Consider the following 21971-nt stretch of genomic DNA (forward strand, 5'->3'; position numbering starts at 1 on the left):
ATTGTTGCTGAATCTGCTACTCACCTTCAGACCCAAGTTGACAGAATGTCTGCTGTATGCCAGCAGTTCTGCTTAAAAATCAGTCAAAGCAAAACCAAAGTAATAGTCCAATATACAAGCACTAATGTAATGGCCAATCCCTGGAAAGAATTAATCATTTCTGTTAGCTTGGCTCCATTATCTCCAATTATGGGATAAGGATAGCTAAGACAATAGGCACCATGTTACAGCTGGAGAGTGTGGGACAAGGATAGCTAAGACAATAGGCACCATGTTACAGCTGGAGAGTGTGTGATAAGGATAGCTAAGGCAATGGGAAGCATGTTACAGCTGGAGAGTGTGGGAGAAGGATAGCTAAGGCAATGGGTACCATGTTACAGCTGGAGAGTGTGTGATAAGGATAGCTAAGGCAATGGGAAGCATGTTACAGCTGGAGAGTGTGGGACAAGGATAGCTAAGGCAATGGGAAGCATGTTACAGCTTGAGAGTGTGTGATAAGGATAGCTAAGGCAATGGGAAGCATGTTACAGCTGGAGAGTGTGTGATAAGGATAGCTAAGGCAATGGAAAGCATGTTACAGCTGGAGAGTGTGTGATAAGGATAGCTAAGGCAATGGGAAGCATGTTACAGCTGGAGAATGTGTGATAAGGATAGCTAAGGCAATGGGTACCATGTTACAGCTGGAGAGTGTGGGACAAGGATAGCTAAGGCAATGGGAAGCATGTTACAGCTGGAGAGTGTGGGAGAAGGATAGCTAAGGCAATGTGTACCATGTTACAGCTGGAGAATGTGGGACAAGGATAGCTAAGGCAATGGGAAGCATGTTACAGCTGGAGAATGTGGGACAAGGATAGCTAAGGCAATGGGAAGCATGTTACAGCTGGAGAGTGTGGGACAAGGATAGCTAAGGCAATGGGAAGCATGTTACAGCTGGAGAGTGTGGGACAAGGATAGCTAAGGCAATGGGAACAATGTTACAGCTGGAGAATGTGGGACAAGGATAGCTAAGGCAATGGGAAGCATGTTACAGCTGGAGAGTGTGGGACAAGGATAGCTAAGGCAATGGGAAGCATGTTACAGCTGGAAAGTGTGTGATAAGGATAGCTAAGGCAATGTGTACCATATTCAGCTTGAGAGTGTGGGATAAGGATAGCTAAGACAATGGGTACCATGTTACAGCTTGAGAGTGTGGGACAAGGATAGCTAAGGCAATGGGTACCATGTTACAGCTGGAGAGTGTGTGATAAGGATAGCTAAGGCAATGGAAAGCATGTTACAGCTGGAGAGTGTGGGAGAAGGATAGCTAAGGCAATGGGAAGCATGTTACAGCTGGAGAATGTGTGATAAGGATAGCTAAGGCAATGGGTACCATGTTACAGCTTGAGAGTGTGGGACAAGGATAGCTAAGGCAATGGGAAGCATGTTACAGCTGGAGAGTGTGGAACAAGGATAGCTAAGGCAATGGGAAGCATGTTACAGCTGGAGAATGTGTGATAAGGATAGCTAAGGCAATGGGTACCATGTTACAGCTTGAGAGTGTGGGACAAGGATAGCTAAGGCAATGGGTACCATGTTACAGCTGGAGAGTGTGTGATAAGGATAGCTAAGGCAATGGGAAGCATGTTACAGCTGGAGAATGTGGGATAATACTTGGCTGACTATTAAGTTTTAGTCTACTGAGCCCTCAAGTTCTAGTCTATTGACTATGTGTACTGAGCCCTCAAGTTCTAGTCTATTGACTATGTGTACTGAGCCCTCAAGTTCTAGTCTATTGACTATGTGTACTGAGCCCTCAAGTTCTAGTCTATTGACTATGTGTACTGAGCCCTCAAGTTCTAGTCTATTGACTATGTGTACTGAGCACTCAAGTTCTAGTCTATTGACTATGTGTACTGAGCACTCAAGTTCTAGTCTATTGACTATGTGTACTGAGCCCTCAAGTTCTAGTCTATTGACTATGTGTACTGAGCACTCAAGTTCTAGTCTATTGACTATGTGTACTGAGCACTCAAGTTCTAGTCTATTGACTATGTGTACTGAGCCCTCAAGTTCTAGTCTATTGACTATGTGTACTGAGCCCTCAAGTTCTAGTCTATTGACTATGTGTACTGAGCACTCAAGTTCTAGTCTATTGACTATGTGTACTGAGCCCTCTGCTTATTATCAACTCACTTTGTCTGTCTTGAATCTTATGAATGTTATTTCTCCTGCTTCCCATTCTCAGATCAAGTTGAAACATTGCACAGCTATTCATTGTTGATGACAACACGTGAATCAATTAAAAAAAATTAACCAATTAATTTATCAATTAGTCAGTTAAAGTACTAAAGCTAGCATGAAATACTTCATTTTACAAAAGTTGCAAGCATTAAAGGGAAGAACATCTAGGTATAGTCTTTGATCAAAACTTTATGCAGCTTCAGAGATAAAGGGAAATCACTAAAAACAAATTACAATCTTTAAAGTCTAGCTCAATGTCTACACAAATAAAAGAAAATCACACAAAAAAACTAATTACAATTTTCAAAACTTATCTACTTATCTCAGATTTAACTCTGGGCTCCTCTGTGGATTCAAAAGAATCAGTAAAAAAAAAAGCTTGTAATTGATTAACGGAAATCTTTCCTTAAGAAACAAAATGTTATGGTTCAGTATAATAACAGTTCTTTGAGTGTTCAATTAAGTTACCGTATGTCTAACTATTGATCTGGAGGAAGACAAGGGACAGACTTTTAAATTTCTTATTTGTAAATCATGGGCAAAATCTTTGTGATCATTTCTTAGTCAATGGATTTGTTTTTTGTATTTTCTGTTGTTTTTGTTTTATCAGTTGATGCTGTTGTTCATAGCTATTATTTTCTCTTTTTTCGTTTAGGGACTGAATAACTTCTTAGCCCAACCAAATGCCATCACTTACCTAGATCTTAGTGGTACAGACTGCACCTTAGATACGGTAAGAAAATGTTTTCTACATATTCTTTCTTCTCTCTCTTTGCCTTCTTTCTTTTCTTTCCATTTCCTATAGCGTCCATTTTTTTAACCTTTTTTTTTGCATCCACAAACATTTCCAATATTATTACTATTGACAAATTTTCCATTATTGTCTATTTAATACATTGTCAAGTCAAATATTCCACTTTTCCAGCTTTGTGATCCACTGATGAGAGGCTGTCCCAACTTGACTGTCTTAAAAGCTTCAAGAACTGTATTTACGCATAAAAAATCTAAAGATGTTGCAGTTCCAAATATATGGAAACAATTTTTTGCTTCAGCTTGTTGTCTTGACTACATTGATTTCTCAAGCTGCCGATTACCCAGTGAGGCTCTCAAGTAAGCTGTCACTTACATTCACCTTTTCTTTTTAGAGAATTCCTCACATTTTATGATAGTGTTGCTATGGATATCACAGACCTGCCTACCGTTAAGCAAAATGCTTATTCGGTACGCAAAATCTCCCAATAATGACAGTCAGTACGCAAATACAAATTTAACCCGTCGCGTTACGCATTTCATATCCTTTTTTTTTCCTCTCTTGACTAGCTCACAAGGGGTCACGGAAGCCACTTGAAGCCATCCTATGGGGCGGGGGGGGGGGGGGGGTCAGAGGGACAGAAAAGGTGTGTTGAACACATTGTGCCCATATCTATATGTTGATTGGTTCTTAATAGCTTTAGTCTAGAAATGAAGAAAGTGAGGGATTAGCGGGTTGGTACCATTCAGTTAGCTACTACACCAAATTGACTTTTTTTTTTTTTTTGTAAGTTCATTAGTAGAAATTAATTATGTTGGAGCATTAAAAAAAAGTCGAATGCAAAAAAAGAATCCCTGCCATGATTCCCGTTCTATCGATTCAAAACACATCCCTATAACTATAATATAGTAATAGTCTAGCTAGACATTACGTTATGATTCTCTACATTCTAGATCTAATTTTGTATGATCTAGATTGATAACATTTAGATTTAGATCTAGACCTAGATATAGATCTAGATTCTTAAAATAGTTCAAGGATGAAGGTAGACCTACGAAAGTTTGGAGTTAGCATATGTTTGTAGCGGATCCACAGGATCGATAATAACACAACACTCTTGAGCCTGGATCTATATTTAGATCTAATCATGACATCTAATCTATTTTAAAGTTTCTAAATCTAGACAATCTAGTAAGAAGATGTATATAGATTCAGATCTAAATAATTAAATAGTAAAACCACATGAGATCTAGATCTAGATCAAGATTTAATTTATATAATTTAGGCTAAGAATAATCAGATATATATTAAAAAGACAATTTCCTTTTTAATTAATACAGGCCATCAAATCTGTATCACAACTGCCACTAGTAAATTAAGAATCTAGATCTATATTATATAATTATATAATCTAGTAGTTGCAGAAAGACTAGATCTAAAATCTAAATCTACCTAATACATCAATTCATTTCTACAACTATAGTAATAGATATCTGGTCTAGACTACTCTAGACTCCTAGATACCAGAAAAGACAAGTAGAATGAAATTCAATTCTAGATGTATAAAGATCTTAAATGAAGTTATTTATATCTAGATCTAAATATAATGTTATATTTATATATATATTTATATATATATATAATATATAACATTTGACAAAATAGTAGATTGCGCAAGTGTTACACATTCTGGTGCCAAAATACACATTTTGACCATCAGTGTTACACTTTTGGACTTTATTTGGTAGGCAGGTCTGGTATCATTTTGTTTTTGTCACAAAATCTTGCCATAAAAATAAGGACAATGTTTAATTTAAATTTGATTTTAATATAATGAACAATAATGTTGCAATAAATAAATACCTGGTAATGTTTAAAAAATAATGAATTGATAAGTCTATTGGGATTTTTTTTATTACTCTCACACTTTATAATGGTCATTCAGTTATTAAAAAAAACAAACACTTTAAGCATCAGACATTTTTTTTCAGAATATTGATCACACTTTACCTTCAGTAGATTAACTATTGATGGCTAGTGCAAGTATTTGTATTTGTATGCTTTTAACATATTAATAGTTTCATTCAATAGAGAACTACTCATAGGAGTGTCTTGCAATAGAAGTATCAAGTCTCTGTACCTCGACATAAGCAGTAATGAACTTGGTGTTTCAGGAGCCAGTGTATTATCTTCATGTATTGCTCAGGTCAAAGGCATTAAAACCTTAGATATAAGTAACAATGGTAAGCTGTGCCTAAATGTCCTAGTTAAGTTACTATCACTAGAGACTGATAGCTCATAATTGTGAAATGTTGAGTTTAATAATAATGTGTACATTTTTGAAGAAAACTTTTTTAAAACTTAGAAATAGTTCATTTTAAACTAGAAATAACCCAGAATGAACCTATTTATCAACCCTATACAATTTCATTAGTACTTCTACCAGTATGAACTTTAAAAAGCTTATTTTCCTTTGACCTTTTTTTTTCTTTTTGAAGGGTTTGATTCTGAAATGAAATCAGTTTTGCTTGAGTTGGCTAAGAATTCCCATTTAAAAGGCTTAATGATTGGGAGAAACTTTTCAAACATCAAACCAAAGTAAGTGTACATGGTGAATAATGCTTTTTGTGAAAATTACTTGACTAGGAAACAAGAGAATGAGTTTGTATATGTTGCGTATTTGATTGAGTTTTCCATTTCCTAGGAACATGTCTGATGTCATGAATGCAGTGGTTCAGATGTTACAAGAAGAAACATGTGTAAGTATTTCTACTTCAAGTTGGACACATGCACTTGTTTGTATTTACTCATCAACTGGGTTTGGACTGCCCATTCTTTCAGACTTTCACACATCTAGCAAGTAAATGTTTTCTACACATCTAGCAAGTTAATGTTTTCTACACATCTAGCAAGTTAATGTTTTCTACACATCTAGCAAGTTTAACTAAATATTATCTTGATTGTAAGGTAGGCTACTTATATGTATGCAATACTCTCTTGTTAAACTAGTTGATGGTGTTAACATCTCTGTGCTGCAACAACCTCAAAGTGAAATGTTCTGCAACAACCTCAAAGTGAAATGTTCTTTGTATTCCAACATTCTCCAATAAAAGGAGTTTTAAACTGATTTTTGAAGTAAAGAAATACAATGAGACTAATACATCCATATTGGAAACAAACATATCACAAGGTCCCCTAAAGGAACACACAGATTTAAAGATTTGACCACTCATGCACTTGATTTTAAATACTTTTTTATGTATTATTGAAAGTATTTAAACATTTCATCCTATCTAACATTATTTGAGCAGCACTTAGAGTCCTTATCAATAGCAGATTCAAAACTGAAGACTGACACAACATACTTAATTAATGCTCTAGGAAGCAACAACTTTCTTCTTGAAATTGACCTAAGGTAAGAGCAGATACTTCTGTTTTGAGATAGATCCCCCCTAGATTAATATCAATAAACCATAGAACCAGATAGGATAAAAAAAATATTTTTAAAGGCCAAATATTTAATTTCAGTGGAAATTTGATGGGAGATTTTGGGGCAAGGATGCTTGCAAAAGCTCTTTTGATAAATACAAAGCTTCAGAAAATTGTATGGGACAGAAATAATATAACAGTGACTGGATTTGAAGATATAGCAGAGGCTTTGAAAAAGTAAGTCAGTTGCTTCATAATGTGTTTCTCAATATAGATATATAGTAGTCACTATTGGGGAACAGGCATGTTTGCGGAACAGCTCGTCGAAATTAGTTAAAATCTACTTTATTTTGACACTTTCTGCTAAACTACTGTAACGGTACTGTGTATGGTCCATTTCTCTACATTTCCAATATAAGGGGTTTCCTTTTACAGCAGAAAATTAATTTTGACTCCAGGTTAAAATTGACAGGTGTGGAATCGTCCATTATTTTTCACGTACCAGGAGAACTGCAAGGGTCAGGGCTTAAGGCTTTTTAAAAATGATAATGACGTATCACCTGCATGATACACCTAATTTTCAGTTTATAAATGGATGTGGAAACACTTCATTACATAGCTATCCACCAGGAATTCAATTTTTAAGAAATTGGGAGATGTTTACCCAGTTTTTACCTTTTTAAAGATAGTCACAATTGTGGAACTCTATAGATGTTATTTATTTGACCTGCGCATTTTCGTATAGTGATTTAGATTATTGAAGTTTAAATGAATGAAAAATAAAACCTTGTAAGGAAAATAAGGGTAGTGTGACGTCATTTAAATTAAAGAGGTAAAGAATCAAAATGTGGCAATGTGTTGTCTTAAGCTTTAATAAAATAAAATTAATTTAAAGGATAATGAGTTTGTATTATATAAGACAAATAAATATATGCTTTATATGGGCTATGTTCCGAAATTTTTACAGTGTTCCGCAATTGTGACTTCTTAAAAAATCCTGTTCCGTAATTGTGACTGACCATATCTCAGTCAATTTGAATGTAAAATTTAAATATCTGTTGAAAAACTAAACAATTCATCTATTTTTATCGGGAAATGGATGGGCAATGCCTAGATACTTTTAGTTTTTCAATAGGTCTAACCATTACGGAGCAAAAAATTTAAAACTAAAAGTAGCAGCAAACTGTTCCGCAATAGTGACTCTACTATATGTATATATATAAATGTGTGTAGGCCAAAATTCAGCTCACCTTCATTTCCCTCTTCATGTTTACAAAAAAAAAATGTTTTCATATTTTTTGTCAATAACTCTTATAAAGGAAAACTCAATTCTTCCAAAAATAAAACAATTTTCTTTTTCCTCACAATTTGCTTATCACCCCATGCCAAACTGGCCACTTTAATAACACAAACAAATTCACATCACATTGTCTCTTGGTATCATTGGTAGTTGAAATAACTGGACACTTCCCTATTTTGCATATTTTAACTTTAAGCTATAACAAATATTTAACAAGAAAAAAAAATCTAATCCAAGTTTAATAATTGTGTTCCCTGAAGGAATATGACCTTAAAACAGATGCCTATTGCTGTGAGTGATGCTGTAGCTGCCGTTGCTTTGTCTCCTAAAAAAACAGAAGTAGCTCTACAGAAGGTCAGTCAATAGCTACAAGAGGGTAGTGGTAACTGTAAGCTACAGTAAGGCTGGGTTTTTATCACAAGATGCAAGTAGTTTCAGCCTACCTTGTTTGAAAAGATGAAATATGATAGTGTAGTAGAGGCTGGTGGTTGTAGTGCTGTACTGTCCAAAAGCTTCAAAAGCAGTTGAACTTGACATTTGGTTTTAAAAGACTTTTTTAATTCAAACAAAAATTATAGTGGACAGACTGTAAAACAAAAACTATGGTTGAATATTATTATTTATTTATTATTATTTATTAGTCTTCTTATTTCTTCATTTTGTTAATTATTGCCCTGTGAAAACAAATCTTTTTACAAAGCTTATATTAACTCATTCTGTCTATCTGTCTGTCGGGTAAAAAGTGTGTACACTTAATTTCTCCCACACCCTTTCTCAGATCAAGTTGAAACTTTGCACAATTATTCATTGGCATCGACAAGACTTGAATCAATAAAAAAAAGTAACCAATTAGTCAATTAATTACTGGTAATTAATTATTTTGTTTGATAACCAACAAGGGAAACTAATCCTTCAGTATTCACAGATATGGCTTAACTTATTGGGTTTAGTCCCCTTAAATAATTGTAAATGCTATTTCTCCCTCACACATTCTCCGATCAAGTTGAAACTTTAAACAATTGTACCTAACAAAACTTGAATCAATAAAAACAACAACTATTAGTTGATTAATTATTGATAGTTAATTATTTTGTTTGATATAGAAGAAGGGAAATAGCTTGTACCTTATTGATAGATCTAGTTTTAAGGGTGGAGCTCTTCCCCTTTAGATAAGCATTGTTTTGTTTAATCAAGGATTTTTACAAAACTATTTTCCTTGTTTTCAATGTTGCTTGGGATTGTTTGATTCTTTAATTCATTTCTTTTAGACTTGAACACATTGAAAATGAGAAATTGTATGCTTTGTTTTTCAACAGATTGAAAGCTATTTACAAAGAAATAATAATCCAAGAAGATTTGCATCAGATCAGGTCTACAGGCTGCAGCAAGGCTTTTTAATTAGTTCTACACAACAGGTACATTAAGTCTGTATACAAATCTAAAAAAATATTAGATACCATGTGATACAACACATTTTTTTTTATAAGCAGCCAAACTGGCATAAAGTTAAAATTTATTGCACGCTCTAATGATTGAATTAATAGCACATTTGTTCATTTGTTGGATGTAAAGATTGCAGAAAATGTTTATGTGATAGACAAACCAAAATTCAAAGTACACTTTTCATTTGTTGAACATAAAGATCACAGTAGAAAACTAAATGTGTGTAATCTTTGTCAGGAGATAGACAAACTCATTGTGCAAGTGGAAGATACCATACAAGCATTGAGGGGCTATGGAACTGTAGAAGCCTTTGCTAATGAACTGAAAGCAGCAGAATCATTGATAATTGATGCTAACAAATCCAAGCAGGTATTATGATAGTTCTATTGTTCTACAACTTCTTAGAATTTCACTTCTAACATGGGCTACAGTGTCTCGTTATTAAATCTCAGTAGAAGCTATGATTTTGTTAGAAATTTAGGATCATCACTTGTACTTTGAGTGTTCATTCAGTGTAAGACTTGAAGTAATACAAGTTTCTTACTACCCTATCTATAATATACAAAGAGACTTTTCAGTCATTTTCAATTTGTATCTCATTTTTATTGCTCTTATATTTTGAAAAGCTTTTACCTGGACTACAAGATATCAGTTTGAAATCTCAATCCTCTGGAAATATTATTAGTCAACACCTCAATACAATGTCATTACAACTGACAGATATCATTAAAGAACATTTGCAGGTATATCAGTTTTTATTTGGTTATTATTTTGAGCTAAAACTCCCCTTATTATTTGGATCAGTTGATTCATTGTGACCTTAGTGCATTGTGTGTGTTATCTATCATATTTAATCCTACCTTCTATCTTTCTGTTAGTGCTATAGCCATAATTTTACTGTAAACTTGTATTGGCTTGCACGTTAGAAGAAAGGAAAAGTTAAGTCAACTTTATAAAATGTGTACAGCGCACAAATAACAAAATAAGTAAAAACAAAATTGTACAACCCGTATCCTCATATACCTCGCAATGTGCAAAGCTTGATGTTGTACACTACTGGTACATAAATTTATTGCTCATTAGATGTGCTCCAGTTGTTTTTCCAACAAGCAATACATAGAGTGCAACATGCGTGTGAAATATGAGCCTATGGTCTTTTCTGTATTATGCTTTTTTGAATCTGTAGAATGTTGTATAAAGACTCACCGATAGATCCATAGTTTCCGTAATGTTTATGAGTAAAATATATTTTGTAATCACCCTACCTTTGTATAGCCCAAATAGCTGCCATATTACTCACTGGTTACATGCACACAAATATGGTATGGGTATATATATATAGAGAGAGGGTTTAGTAATGTCTCTTTTTGGTTCTTTTGTTAGTAAGTGGTAAAAACACAGTTATTATTTTGTTTAGAGAAGGAAGCAAGTTAGTCAATATTTATTTCATTGTATCAGTATCAATCAAACATTGATTTGTATAATTAGTGAGTATTGATTTATATCAAATAAGTGTTCTCTTGTATTTATCATTCCTGTATATTCTGTTTTACAGCACACAACAGAGGAAATGTTAAGTTGCGCCAAGCTAACATGTCCATCTATAATGGCTGACCAGGTAAGAATAAACATTGTTTTTCTGTTACTATTAATTTACTTAACATTGCTTTTTCTGTTGCGATTTAGGGCACCTTTTTAGATGGAAAACATGAAAGAAAATGAAACTTTGAGTTAATTTAGGTTGTGTGTATTCATTAGATATGCAAATATTACTAATGAAAACACAACTAATTCAAAGCTAGTATATTTTCAGTATTTAAAATGTGATCTATAAATTCAAAGTTATAGATATTATCATGTAGTTCACTACCTCAAATAGTTATGATTATACTATTAAAAAAATCTTTTAAAAATGTTAAAATTTTACTTCAGAAATGCTTATCACAAGATTTTTTAGTGTTTAGTACAGAGTCCTTGATTATTTAAGAATTATTTTTAGTATAATCTACTATTTGGCTTGCAAAGAAACAACATATTACTATTTGTGCAGAATTTTCATAAAGTCATACAAGATGGTTGTCATTCAAAATTGTCAAGTTTGCGCAAAGATCTCTCTAGAGATGTTTTAGAAGGAGCCAGTACAGATATTTTTAATGCCACCAGGTAGGTTTGTTAGGATAGGAATTAAAAAAAAAATTATTTTCATAATTGCAGACATTTTAGATCTGTTGTCCTTATTTGTCATATAAAAGTAAAAAAATAAATAAGTTCCAATAACCTCTTTTATTATAGTAGAAGAAGGGGATAAGTGGACATTATAGAAAATAAAATGTATTTGACTTCCACCCTTCCCTCCCAAGACTATCATTAGTATGTCTTCCAATAAGGTAAACATCTCAAACCTGAAGAACTCTTTTTTTCCAAGAAGGCAAACATCTCAGACATGAATCAGAAGTCCATTATGGTTTGAGATTTCCGCATCCCTTTTATGAACCATGTGACCCGTAAAAGATTTTATCACGTTTCCATTATGAGGAATTGTCTCTTTTCCAACCCCTCTGTCTGTAGTCCCCCAGTGACTGGATGATCATGTAGTTACATCTGTCTGGATGTAGGACACAGTCCCTTGAGCGAATGACAATGAGTTTCTCCTCCCATGTGAGGCCGGGGGCGAAGCCCATGGGGGGGCCCTCCATATGCCTATAATGTGCCACTGCACCCATGAGGAGACCATCACCACCCATATGGCCCCCGTTGGGGAAAGTAGCGGTGGGGTTTTCAGACTGGTTAGCAAGCCTTTTTCACATCCCCACCACGTGCAAGTACACTCGCTAGAGCATACTGTGGTAGCTCACTGGGAGCCATGATTGCTCTCGTTCTTAGCCTATCCACTTCCTCGGGTGGATGTTTCCACGGAGGTGCCATGTGGAGGCGACGGGAGCTTGAATTCATCCGTCTGAGACATGAAGAAACTCCTCTACACTTACTTCATGAATACATTTCTTAATTTAGCTATTCGTCTTAATTTTTCTAATGCTATTCTAAATTGTTCTGAGCAGTGAACTAAACCTCTCTGTGGCAGCTCTGATATCTGACAGTGTTGTGGAAGCAGTTATTGATGCATTGACAGCTACCTATAAAAGTTTGGTAGGTTTCATGCTCTACTGTTATTTTGTTATTGCTGTGTGGTGAAAATACTCTGATAGGGTTGTGAGTTGGACAATAATGATATGATGCAACATTTCTCAACCTGTAGACCCCTTTGTAATGGAGGCCATTTTTATTTATCAAAAGATGGAAATTCCCTTGTGTTTGTAGATCCATAGTTGTAAATTGAACTAATAAAATAAAATTGGTTTTGTTTATAAAGTTAAATTAATCCTCAAAGTGCTTCCTTTTATTTGTGAAAGGTTTCTGTATCAATATTGTCACACAATTTCCCACCCCCCCCACCCCCCATTTTTTACATCAGAACTGTCAAATAGCTGCCTAACATATCATCATTCTACAAGAAGTCAAGAAATATATAAATTAGAATCATATATAAAAACATCATATTAGTTCATTTTGAATACTAGCATAGAGGTTATAAAGTGAGATAATTATGATTTCAGTCCAACCATCTTTGTTTGAGAAAGAGTGGTCTGTATCAGGTGGAACAAGAACAAAAGACTGTTGACGTTAGGCAAGAAGTGAATAGCAGTAGTGTACATGAGGTAAGTAAACAGACAGGTTTTAAACAGAAATAAAAAAAATACTTTTATTATCTTCACTAATTGGAAGAAAACTAAATGATTTCTTTAATTTAATACATGCTTCAGTATTATTATTGTATTGTTTGGTAAAATGTCAATAAAATATCTTGTCCTATCACCTCAAGAATCCAGATGAATTATCAAGTAGAAGAAAAACTGTCATTCAAAGGAAACAAAGGCCCCAGTCTGCTATGGGTATGTTGGAAAATTGTTTTATTATAGGCTTGATTAGTTTTATAAGACAAATACATTTCATAAAGTGCAATAAAATAAGACTACTTTATTATCTGTAGAACTATGTATTTACAGGTCCCATTTTTTGTGTTCTGTCAGTTGTTATGTTCATGCACATTAAATATATATTTTACTTACTTATAAAACAAAAAACAGTTAAAACTATGATGTGACTTACACTGACCTATATAATTATAGGAGAAGTGGATGGAGTTACTGTTTATCAAAGTTTTCCTATTAAGTCAGGTAATTTGTTATCAGGAGTGGATCCTGACAGTGTTTTGAAAAAAACTTTGTTTTGATTTTTTTCTCTGTTCTATTCATTTCTTCTATTTCTTTTCATTGGTTTTGTTTCTTTACACACTTTTCTTTTGAATTTTTGGTTGTTTAGTTTTTGCATGTTGTTTTTTTTAAGGGAGAAATGCATTCCTTTTTTAAATTTCATTTTTATTTTTGTGTTTCTAAAAAAATTTAAAAAAAAAAAACAATGAAAAATTGTTATTAAAACTAAAAAATATTTTGAGAAAAAAAACTTTCACTAATGAAAAAATAGTTATAACAAAAACACAAAAAAACATGTTGCTACACAAATCCATGAGTTTTTTTAAAATTCTTTTTATTTGTTTCTCAATTATTTTTTTTTTCAATATTCTTTTCTCAAACCAGTAGCATTAGTACTTTCTAACCAGTTATCAAAACATAATTTTGAATGTGGCTTAATGATAAGTCAGAGATAAAAGAGAAAGATGAGGCTGAGACATTCTCCTTGGTCTCTGAATATTGTCTCAAAGTCCAACAATAGAGTAAGAGCTATTTAGATGCTTTCAAACAGTATTTAAAAACCCTTTTGCGGCCACCTCACAAAGGAAAACATTTGCAATATGGCTTCAAAGTTAAGCAACATAAAAATCTAGTACAAAGTATTGAGATTGGGACAATGGAATCAATGGAAGGACAGCATTCAGAATTGGAAGGGAGAATATTGTCTCAAAGTCCAACAATAGAGTAAGAGCTATTTAGATGCTTTCAAACAGTATTTAAAAACCCTTTTGGGGCCACCTCACAAAGGAAAACATTTGCAATATGGTTTCAAAGTTAAGCAACATAAAGATCTAGTACAAAGTATTGAGATTGGGACAATGGAATCAATGGAAGGACAGCATTCAGAATTGGAAGGGAGAGAAAAGTATAGCATGAAGCTGAGCACACAGAGGGAACTTGATGACAAATAAATTGTTTGTATCTGAAAACACTTGAAGCCAGTTGAAAGTGAAGTATCTAGTTACAGTGATGGTGTGCTGTTTCTGTCACACTGATGTGGCATATATTGCAGTGATGCAGTGACTAGACCAGACAACTTGAACAATCTCACCATATTATTTGTTCAATCTTTTTGCTTATCAGAACTATTCAAATTGGATAGAATCTCTGAATGCTCTGAACTATTTTTGTCAGGTAGTGTTTAGTTTTTCAGATTACATCACTTTTCTTGACCTTCAGGAAATAAGACTAAAGCTGTTTAGATTAAGGGCTAGAAATAGCTGAACCTAACAGCCGAAACATCAAGAATACAATTTTAGGCTCAGTAAAATAATTGCCTGATTTTAATGGTGCATGATGGTTTGTTGTCTTTTATGTTGAATACTTTGTTTGTGCCTATCAAAAATTGTTTTTTGTTTTGGTTATATGTAACTTAAATGTTTGTTGTTTCCTTCCTATAATTAGACAATAGATTGGTGTTTAAATCTTGTTGCACAGTCTAATCTTATTTTGTTTTATGGACTATGCATTATAAAAGAATTTTAATCAAATTAGATGTATTTAACATTTAACTTTTTCTTTATTTTCATTCAGCTTTTACTTTATAGATGTAAAACTGTAATCTAAATTACCTTTCAAATGTGCTTTACAATTTATATAATCCAATTTAGATTTAAAAAAAAAAAGAATTATCTTAAAATAAAGTGGATTGTTTTAGTTGCAGAATTTGTCCTTTCAAACAAGATTACATCAGAGAAAGTTCCAGAAATTGAAGAGAACTCAATTGGTAATGTCATATAAATATTCTAATTGGTAATGTCATATAAATATTCTAATCATTAATATTTTTAATAAGTGTACAATTTATTGATAAGCCAAATTAAATCTGATGTGAGATCTTTCTTTCTTAATTTTATACTTTCTAAATGTACATTTTGCTGTCATGAAATGTGACTTATAAAATTGTAGGCAGCACCAATGAGTTCACTGACATCTCTGCTCCTGCACAACGACTTGAGCACATTACAAAAGCTCGTCCTAAGAGAGAAAAAGCTCATAGACCAACACGTCCTATTCATCTTCAAGGTACTTTTTCACAAATATTATTTTAAAAAAGGGGAGTACAAAACTTCCCATTGCCATCTATAGGACAGATGATGTAAAAGTCATCTTTATGTTTATATAACTGAGACAATTATCATTTTTTTCTTCATTTCATTTTGTTGTGACATGAATGTAGGAACCACAGAGATGGAAGATCCACCCTTGAATGGTCCTTTAATCAAAGCACAGTTATCCCACACTGATATACCTTTGAAAGAACAGCCAGCCATTCAGCGGCAACCATCTGATATAAAAAAGAAACCTGAAGATCTAGTCAGGTAGGTGATTGAATAAATAGCTGTCCTAATTGCTGTAGCTCTCATTGTTGTATATTTGTTTCTTTAAGCCTTATTAATTTCTAACATTTTATGAATAAGAAAAACTTGCTTGAATAAACTGTTTCAGAATTTATCATCATGCAAGGATTTGTGCTAAAACCTGGAGAATTTATTTCTTAAAATTAATGTCAAGTTCTATGTTTTATCAAGTTCTATGTTTTATTGTAACTTTTTTTTTTTTAGCAAAATAGACAAAAAAGGGGCTCAAAAATTAAAAGAAAAGGAAGCAAAAGAAAAAGAGACTAAAAAGAAGTAAATATATTTGATATTTTAATTACTGGCTTTATTAGTTTCATGAAGTAAATCATTAAAATCTTTTATCAATTTAGTTGAAAATAATTGTAATGAAAGTGTTTTGTAATGAAAACCAATCATTCATTCTATTTTTATTTGTATTGACCTCAGAGGGTTTGGTAGCAGCATTTCAAGTATTTTTAAAATGAAAGATGATAAGAAAGCTAAAAATGTGGTTGCTTCAAACAAAGGTCAGGTTATTGAAGAGACCCAATCACCAGATGTTACTGCTGAGGTAATTAAACACTGAGTTAAGTCACTATATTTAATCACTTGTGCTATGTAATGTTGGTGTGTTCATTTAAGTTTGTTGAAAGTGTTTCTCTCACAGTTGAAGTCAGACTATCTTATTTGTACTAGTCAACTTTTTTGTCAAACAAATTCTATGAAAGTTTTATTCAGGGCCGGTCTTAGCTAGTGCGGGGCCCAGTATGTGTAGAGATAAGAGATAAGGATAATAAATGAAAATTGAGATTTTTGTATTAGAAAATAAATTCGTCTTTATATTTTATTCATTCTTTACTAAGTACAAAATCATGATCAAATTTTACGAGCCTTGCATGTAGCGAAGTCATACAGATTATTGTCAAAGTTCTATTTCCTACATTGAAAACGCTCAATGGCAAGAATTGCCAAATTGTTCAATCTATCTTTGTGAATCATTGACCTCAAGTAATTCTTGATTAGTTTGAGGTGCAAGAAGCTTCTTTCACCAGATGCCACAGCTACGTGTATTGTTAAAAATACTCTGCATTGACTCTGCATCAAAGTAGTTTGGTAAAGCAGTTTATCTTTTATTAGTGGACAGATAAGCTAAAATTTCTACTGGGTTTTTGGCGGTATTGGGTAGAATATGCCTTAAAGATGACAATTTTGTATTTTTTCCAAGAGACTTTTATGGGTTTTCAGGAGATTTTAATAATTTCAGAAGATTTCCCGGAGCTCTTGGAAGATCAGGAGGCCTCTGGAACCCCGTTAAAAGTTATAATGGTTTAATTTAATGATTTACACCTAGAATTAGTGCAGGGCCTATGAAAGTGCGGGACCCACTGCGGCTGCATAGGTTGCAGTGGCTTAAGGCCAGCCCTGGTTTTATTAAGTCACCTTCTCCTCCAACCCAAGTCAAATCAGACTGCTCTTCAATGAACTAATTATAAATACCATTGTCATTAATATCAATGTTACAAATATTTGTGTTGTCTGTGTATTAGATCAGGCTTGAAGATTCCATTGAAACACCTGTGATTGCTGTAGAAGCTCAGCCTGTGGAAAAACTGTTACCTCCTTCAAGAAATAAACATGTGTTACATGATAGAGTAGCCATCCTACCTCCATCATCCAAGAGAGTGGAGACATCTGCTGTTACTCTAGCTGAAGAAGAAGATTTCACACTAGCTGAACATAGGATTGGTCAGTAAACAAATAAATGCTGCCTGCATTGGTCTAATTAATATAAGTTTTATTCATTAAAATGAATAAGAGAAGACTTAATTACCTCTTCCAGAAAATGTATACATCTTGGGTATAAAGCTATAAAAAAAACAATCAATACCTTGTTCTCCCCCTATGGGAATTCAAACTTCTTAGGTCTGAGTCCAATCCAATGCAAAATATTTCTATCATTAAGTTTGTAAAATAGATTTGGGCCTTAAAATAATGAATAGAAAGATATTTTGGATTTGTAAAAAAAAATGTTAAAGGATTTTATTTTATTATACTTTGTGAGACATTAAGGGCTGAATATTTTATACTTTGTGAATATTTTATATTTTGTTGTTTAGATTCCAAAGAAGATGTTGAAAAGAAAGAGGACATCTCCAAGATACCAGCTGGTGCTGTAAAGCATGGTTTAAGTGGCCAGTTAATGCAAGAAATGAAAGACAAAAGATTATCTAAGTTACTATCACATTCACCTGAGGTAAGTTGTTGTAAGTCACCTGAGGTAAGTTGTTGTTAGTTACCTGATGTAAGTTGTTGTTAGTCACATGAGGTAAGTTGTTGTTAGTCACCTGAGGTAAATTGTTGTTAGTTACCTGATGTAAGTTGTTGTTAGTTACTTGAGGTAAGTTGTTGTTAGTTACTTGAGGTAATTGTTGTTAGTTACCTGAGGTAAAATGTTGTTAGTCACCTGATGTAAGTTGTTGTTAGTCACCTGAGGTAAGTTGTTGTTAGTTACCTGAGGTAAGTTGTTGTTAGTCACCTGAGGTAAGTTGTTGTTAGTCACCTGAGGTAAAATGTTGTTGTTAGTTACTTGAGGTAAGTTGTTGTTAGTCACCTGAGGTAAGTTGTTGTTAGTTACCTGATGTAAGTTGTTGTTAGTCACCTGAGGTAAGTTGTTGTTAGTCACCTGAGGTAAGTTGTTGTAAGTCACCTGAGGTAAGTTGTTGTTAGTTACCTGATGTAAGTTGTTGTTAGTTACTTGAGGTAAGTTGTTGTTAGTTACTTGAGGTAAGTTGTTGTTAGTTACCTGATGTAAGTTGTTGTTAGTTACCTGATGTAAGTTGTTGTTAGTTACTTGATGTAAGTTGTTGTTAGTTACTTGAGGTAAATTATTGTTAGTTACCTGATGTAAGTTGTTGTTTGACACATGAGGTTAGTTGTTTTTAGTCACCTGAGGTAAAATGTTGTTAGTCACCTGAGGTAAATTGTTGTTAGTTACCTCAGTTAAGTTGTTGTTAGTTACCTGATGAAAGTCATCTGAGGTAAGTTGTTGTTAGTTACTTGAGGTAAGTTGTTGTTAGTCACCTGAGGTAAGTTGTTGTTAGTTACTTGATGTAAGTTGTTGTTAGTTACTTGAGGTAAGTTGTTGTTAGTTACTTGAGGTAAGTTGTTGTTTGACACACGAGGTTAGTTGTTGTTAGTCACTTGAGGAAAGTTGTTAGTCACCTGAGGTAAATTGTTGTTAGTTACCTCAGTTAAGTTGTTGTTAGTTACCTGATGAAAGTCATCTGAGGTAAGTTGTTGTTAGTTACTTGAGGTAAGTTGTTGTTAGTCACCTGAGGTAAGTTGTTGTTAGTTACTTGATGTAAGTTGTTGTTAGTTACTTGAGGTAAGTTGTTGTTAGTTACTTGAGGTAAGTTGTTGTTAGTCACTTGAGGAAAGTTGTTAGTCACCTGAGATAAGTTGGTATCAGTCACCTGTTGTTGTAGGTCATCTGAAGTGACATTTTCATGGCCTGTCTGGCTAAGGTACAGAAATTAACTTGAAATTTACACATTTAATCATTTTTATTGTTGTGTGATCAAAGAAAGCATTGTCATGATTCTCTGTTGGGATTCTTTTCTAGGATGTCAGAAATGGCAAGTTAACTGTTGAAGCCAATAACAATGAAAGAGAGGCTGATGGACTTGTCAAAGAGGTTGATAACAAGATGCCCTTGTTAAAACAGTACAGTGACAAGCCTCCTGAAGTGAGTGATCAAACTGACCATTCCAGAAAGCTGGGTCAGGAAGTGACTAAACTGACCAGCTCTTCAATGAAAAGACCTCTCTCTAGTCTTGAAGAGCATGCGCCCAGTGATAGCATTCCACAGTGTATGACAGTCTCAACACCAGAGCTAAGCCTAACTGATGGGGGTAAATCTCTTTATGTTCTATTCATTAATCAACACTAATACATTCCATTATACATTGCTGCACATGAAATCATTGAAAACATTACCTTGAACTTATAATGAATCATAAATAGCAAATGTTAAATTACTCTCTGATTGTCCAATATAGTTTCTTTTAAGTTACATGTATATCTTTTACTTTTAAAAATATTTTATTTAATATCATAAGGGATCATAAAAATATTTTTTTATATGAGCTTTTGGAACTTCGTAAACAAACAAAAAACTAGTGCAAGTGTGTGTTTTGGGTAATTGTTAGGTAAACTGGATTTTGATCAATTCTTTACAGTGAATTCAAATATATAAAATGATAATACTCTCTGTTAGTTGCATATTTTAATCAAGTTTATACAATAAATTCAATGTTATAAAATAATAGTATACTTATCTGTTAGTTGCCTATTTTGAACAGATTGCTAAATCATTTTTTTTCTATATCTTTTGTAGCCCATCCAAAACCTCGACCTCCTCCGCCACCTAAGCCACCCAAACGTAATGTCAACACAGATCAAAATAAAGGTAATTTATTTGAAATAGGTTATCATTTTGTGTTTTCTGTCTGTTTATAGCCACTTATATTTTACACTAACATGTCCAAAACAATTCCTTGATCATATTCTATACAATTAAAACAAGCTCTGATTATCTATGATATATTTGCAAAACACTACAGAGTTATTCACTGATCATCATGAAATCTCTGGAACCCTCAAACAGATTTTCTTTAAATTTTGTACACACCTTTTATCTCTTAGGTGCTCACTAAGAAAGGGCTTTGATGGTTTTGCAGTCTAAGCATGGAAATTCTTGAAAATGGCAAACCTTTGATTTTCTGTATTTCCCCTAAATAGTAGCAGTCTATATATAAAGCTTATAATTACAAAGGACGAAATAGACTAATCTCTTTTTTTTCCCTACAATAAGAAATAGCTGCATGAATGTGTATGTGTACAAAGTTTATAAAAACAAAATAAAATCAAAGATTCTTAGGTGTGTAACTCACCATTGTGGATACTTTAGAAAGTTAACTAACTAAACTCAATTGATATTTTCATTTTTTTTTTATTTTCACATGCTATAAACAACAGGAACAATGTTCAGTGTGTATGAGGAAGTCTAAATAACTGTGGGATGGGGGGGTTATAAAGCAAGTTGTTCCATTTCAATTCAAAAGTCAATGTGGGAGGGCATTATAATGATGTGCAGGATGCAAAAAAGAAACATGGGGGTTCCAGAAAAAGAGAGAGAGAGGAGGAGATAGAGAAGACATAGAGAGCTGGAAGGAGAGAGAGAGAGAGCAGACTGTTTCAATTGAATTTAACAGATACTAGAATTCACGGGCTAAAAAATATGTTTGAATGGAGCATTAAAATGCTGATTTATTGGAAGTGCTAAAAAATAATAATAGGGTATGTTTCGGCCAGAAAAAACAATATTAAGCTTAGGAACAAATCAAATTTGTCTTAAATTTGTGCAATACACATCGTAACCATAGCAAACAAAATATACGTTCTTACAACAGTTTGACATGTGAGTTTGAAAGTTGAATTGTATTCATTGCCAAGGGAAGGAAAGAGTTCTGGCCCATTTTTTGCATCTTCTTTGGGATGCTCAATTAGTGGCTTACTTTTCTTGAAGGCATGTCCCAGTGGGAATTGTTTGGTGCCAAAGATTTACTTAGGTCATGATGTACACTCAGCACTATCCATGAAGTCTATGAATTACATGTCTGCCAGAATTTTCAGAACAATTTTATTGGGAAATGAAGCTCACAAATTAGCAATTTAATCTTCCTTCTGCGGAGACATTTTTGTTGTATTGATTTGTTAAGCTGATAACAACACACATTGTATCTTAAACTAGAAAATAAAGATAGTGAGTTAGGACTTGATATCTAAAAATCTGTACACTAAAATACTATTTTGGCCTCTTTCTGTCACACACTATTTCTATAGTTGTATTTTTCACTCTTAAACTACAGATTGTAAATAGTGACAGTGAGTACATTTTATTCATGGGCTCGTTTTAAATTTATCTTCTGTTTGTTTCATTTCTGTTTTTTCAATAACCATTTTGACATTGGATGATGCTTTTTTTTATCTTTTTATTTATTGAAGCTTTAAAATTCAATATTTTGCATTTTATGTTAAATGTTTCAATATTTTAATACTACAGAGTTTGTTTCTGTTTGTGTATGTTAGTGTTGAAAATGTAAATGTCTCTAGCTTTT

At 33.3% G+C, this 21971-nt stretch overlaps 1 protein-coding gene across 4 annotated transcripts in view; it reads left to right on the plus strand.

Annotated features, from left to right (window-relative positions):
* Window positions 1–21971, plus strand: part of LOC106079314 (F-actin-uncapping protein LRRC16A-like) — a 48263-nt gene that overhangs the window by 20093 nt on the left and 6199 nt on the right. For 2 of the 4 annotated variants that reach the window (XM_056036332.1, XM_056036333.1), the window contains exons 12-38: window positions 2876–2953; window positions 3146–3330; window positions 5063–5214; window positions 5470–5569; window positions 5676–5730; window positions 6283–6386; window positions 6500–6637; window positions 7961–8054; window positions 9017–9115; window positions 9381–9512; window positions 9770–9886; window positions 10699–10761; window positions 11194–11306; window positions 12203–12290; window positions 12758–12859; window positions 13024–13093; window positions 13331–13378; window positions 15111–15179; window positions 15362–15478; window positions 15633–15774; window positions 16018–16086; window positions 16240–16363; window positions 17340–17538; window positions 17910–18046; window positions 19415–19703; window positions 20189–20260; window positions 21723–21738. In XM_056036332.1, the coding sequence (XP_055892307.1) occupies window positions 2876–2953; window positions 3146–3330; window positions 5063–5214; window positions 5470–5569; window positions 5676–5730; window positions 6283–6386; window positions 6500–6637; window positions 7961–8054; window positions 9017–9115; window positions 9381–9512; window positions 9770–9886; window positions 10699–10761; window positions 11194–11306; window positions 12203–12290; window positions 12758–12859; window positions 13024–13093; window positions 13331–13378; window positions 15111–15179; window positions 15362–15478; window positions 15633–15774; window positions 16018–16086; window positions 16240–16363; window positions 17340–17538; window positions 17910–18046; window positions 19415–19703; window positions 20189–20260; window positions 21723–21733 (2967 nt within the window). In that variant the 3' untranslated portion in view covers window positions 21734–21738. The remainder of the gene's footprint in view (window positions 1–2875; window positions 2954–3145; window positions 3331–5062; window positions 5215–5469; window positions 5570–5675; window positions 5731–6282; window positions 6387–6499; window positions 6638–7960; window positions 8055–9016; window positions 9116–9380; window positions 9513–9769; window positions 9887–10698; window positions 10762–11193; window positions 11307–12202; window positions 12291–12757; window positions 12860–13023; window positions 13094–13330; window positions 13379–15110; window positions 15180–15361; window positions 15479–15632; window positions 15775–16017; window positions 16087–16239; window positions 16364–17339; window positions 17539–17909; window positions 18047–19414; window positions 19704–20188; window positions 20261–21722; window positions 21739–21971) is intronic. The other 2 variants (XM_056036330.1, XM_056036331.1) reach the window with 2 other exon arrangements.

This window comes from Biomphalaria glabrata, chromosome 7, assembly GCF_947242115.1.
Source record: "Biomphalaria glabrata chromosome 7, xgBioGlab47.1, whole genome shotgun sequence".
Classification (NCBI taxonomy): Eukaryota; Metazoa; Mollusca; class Gastropoda; family Planorbidae; genus Biomphalaria; species Biomphalaria glabrata.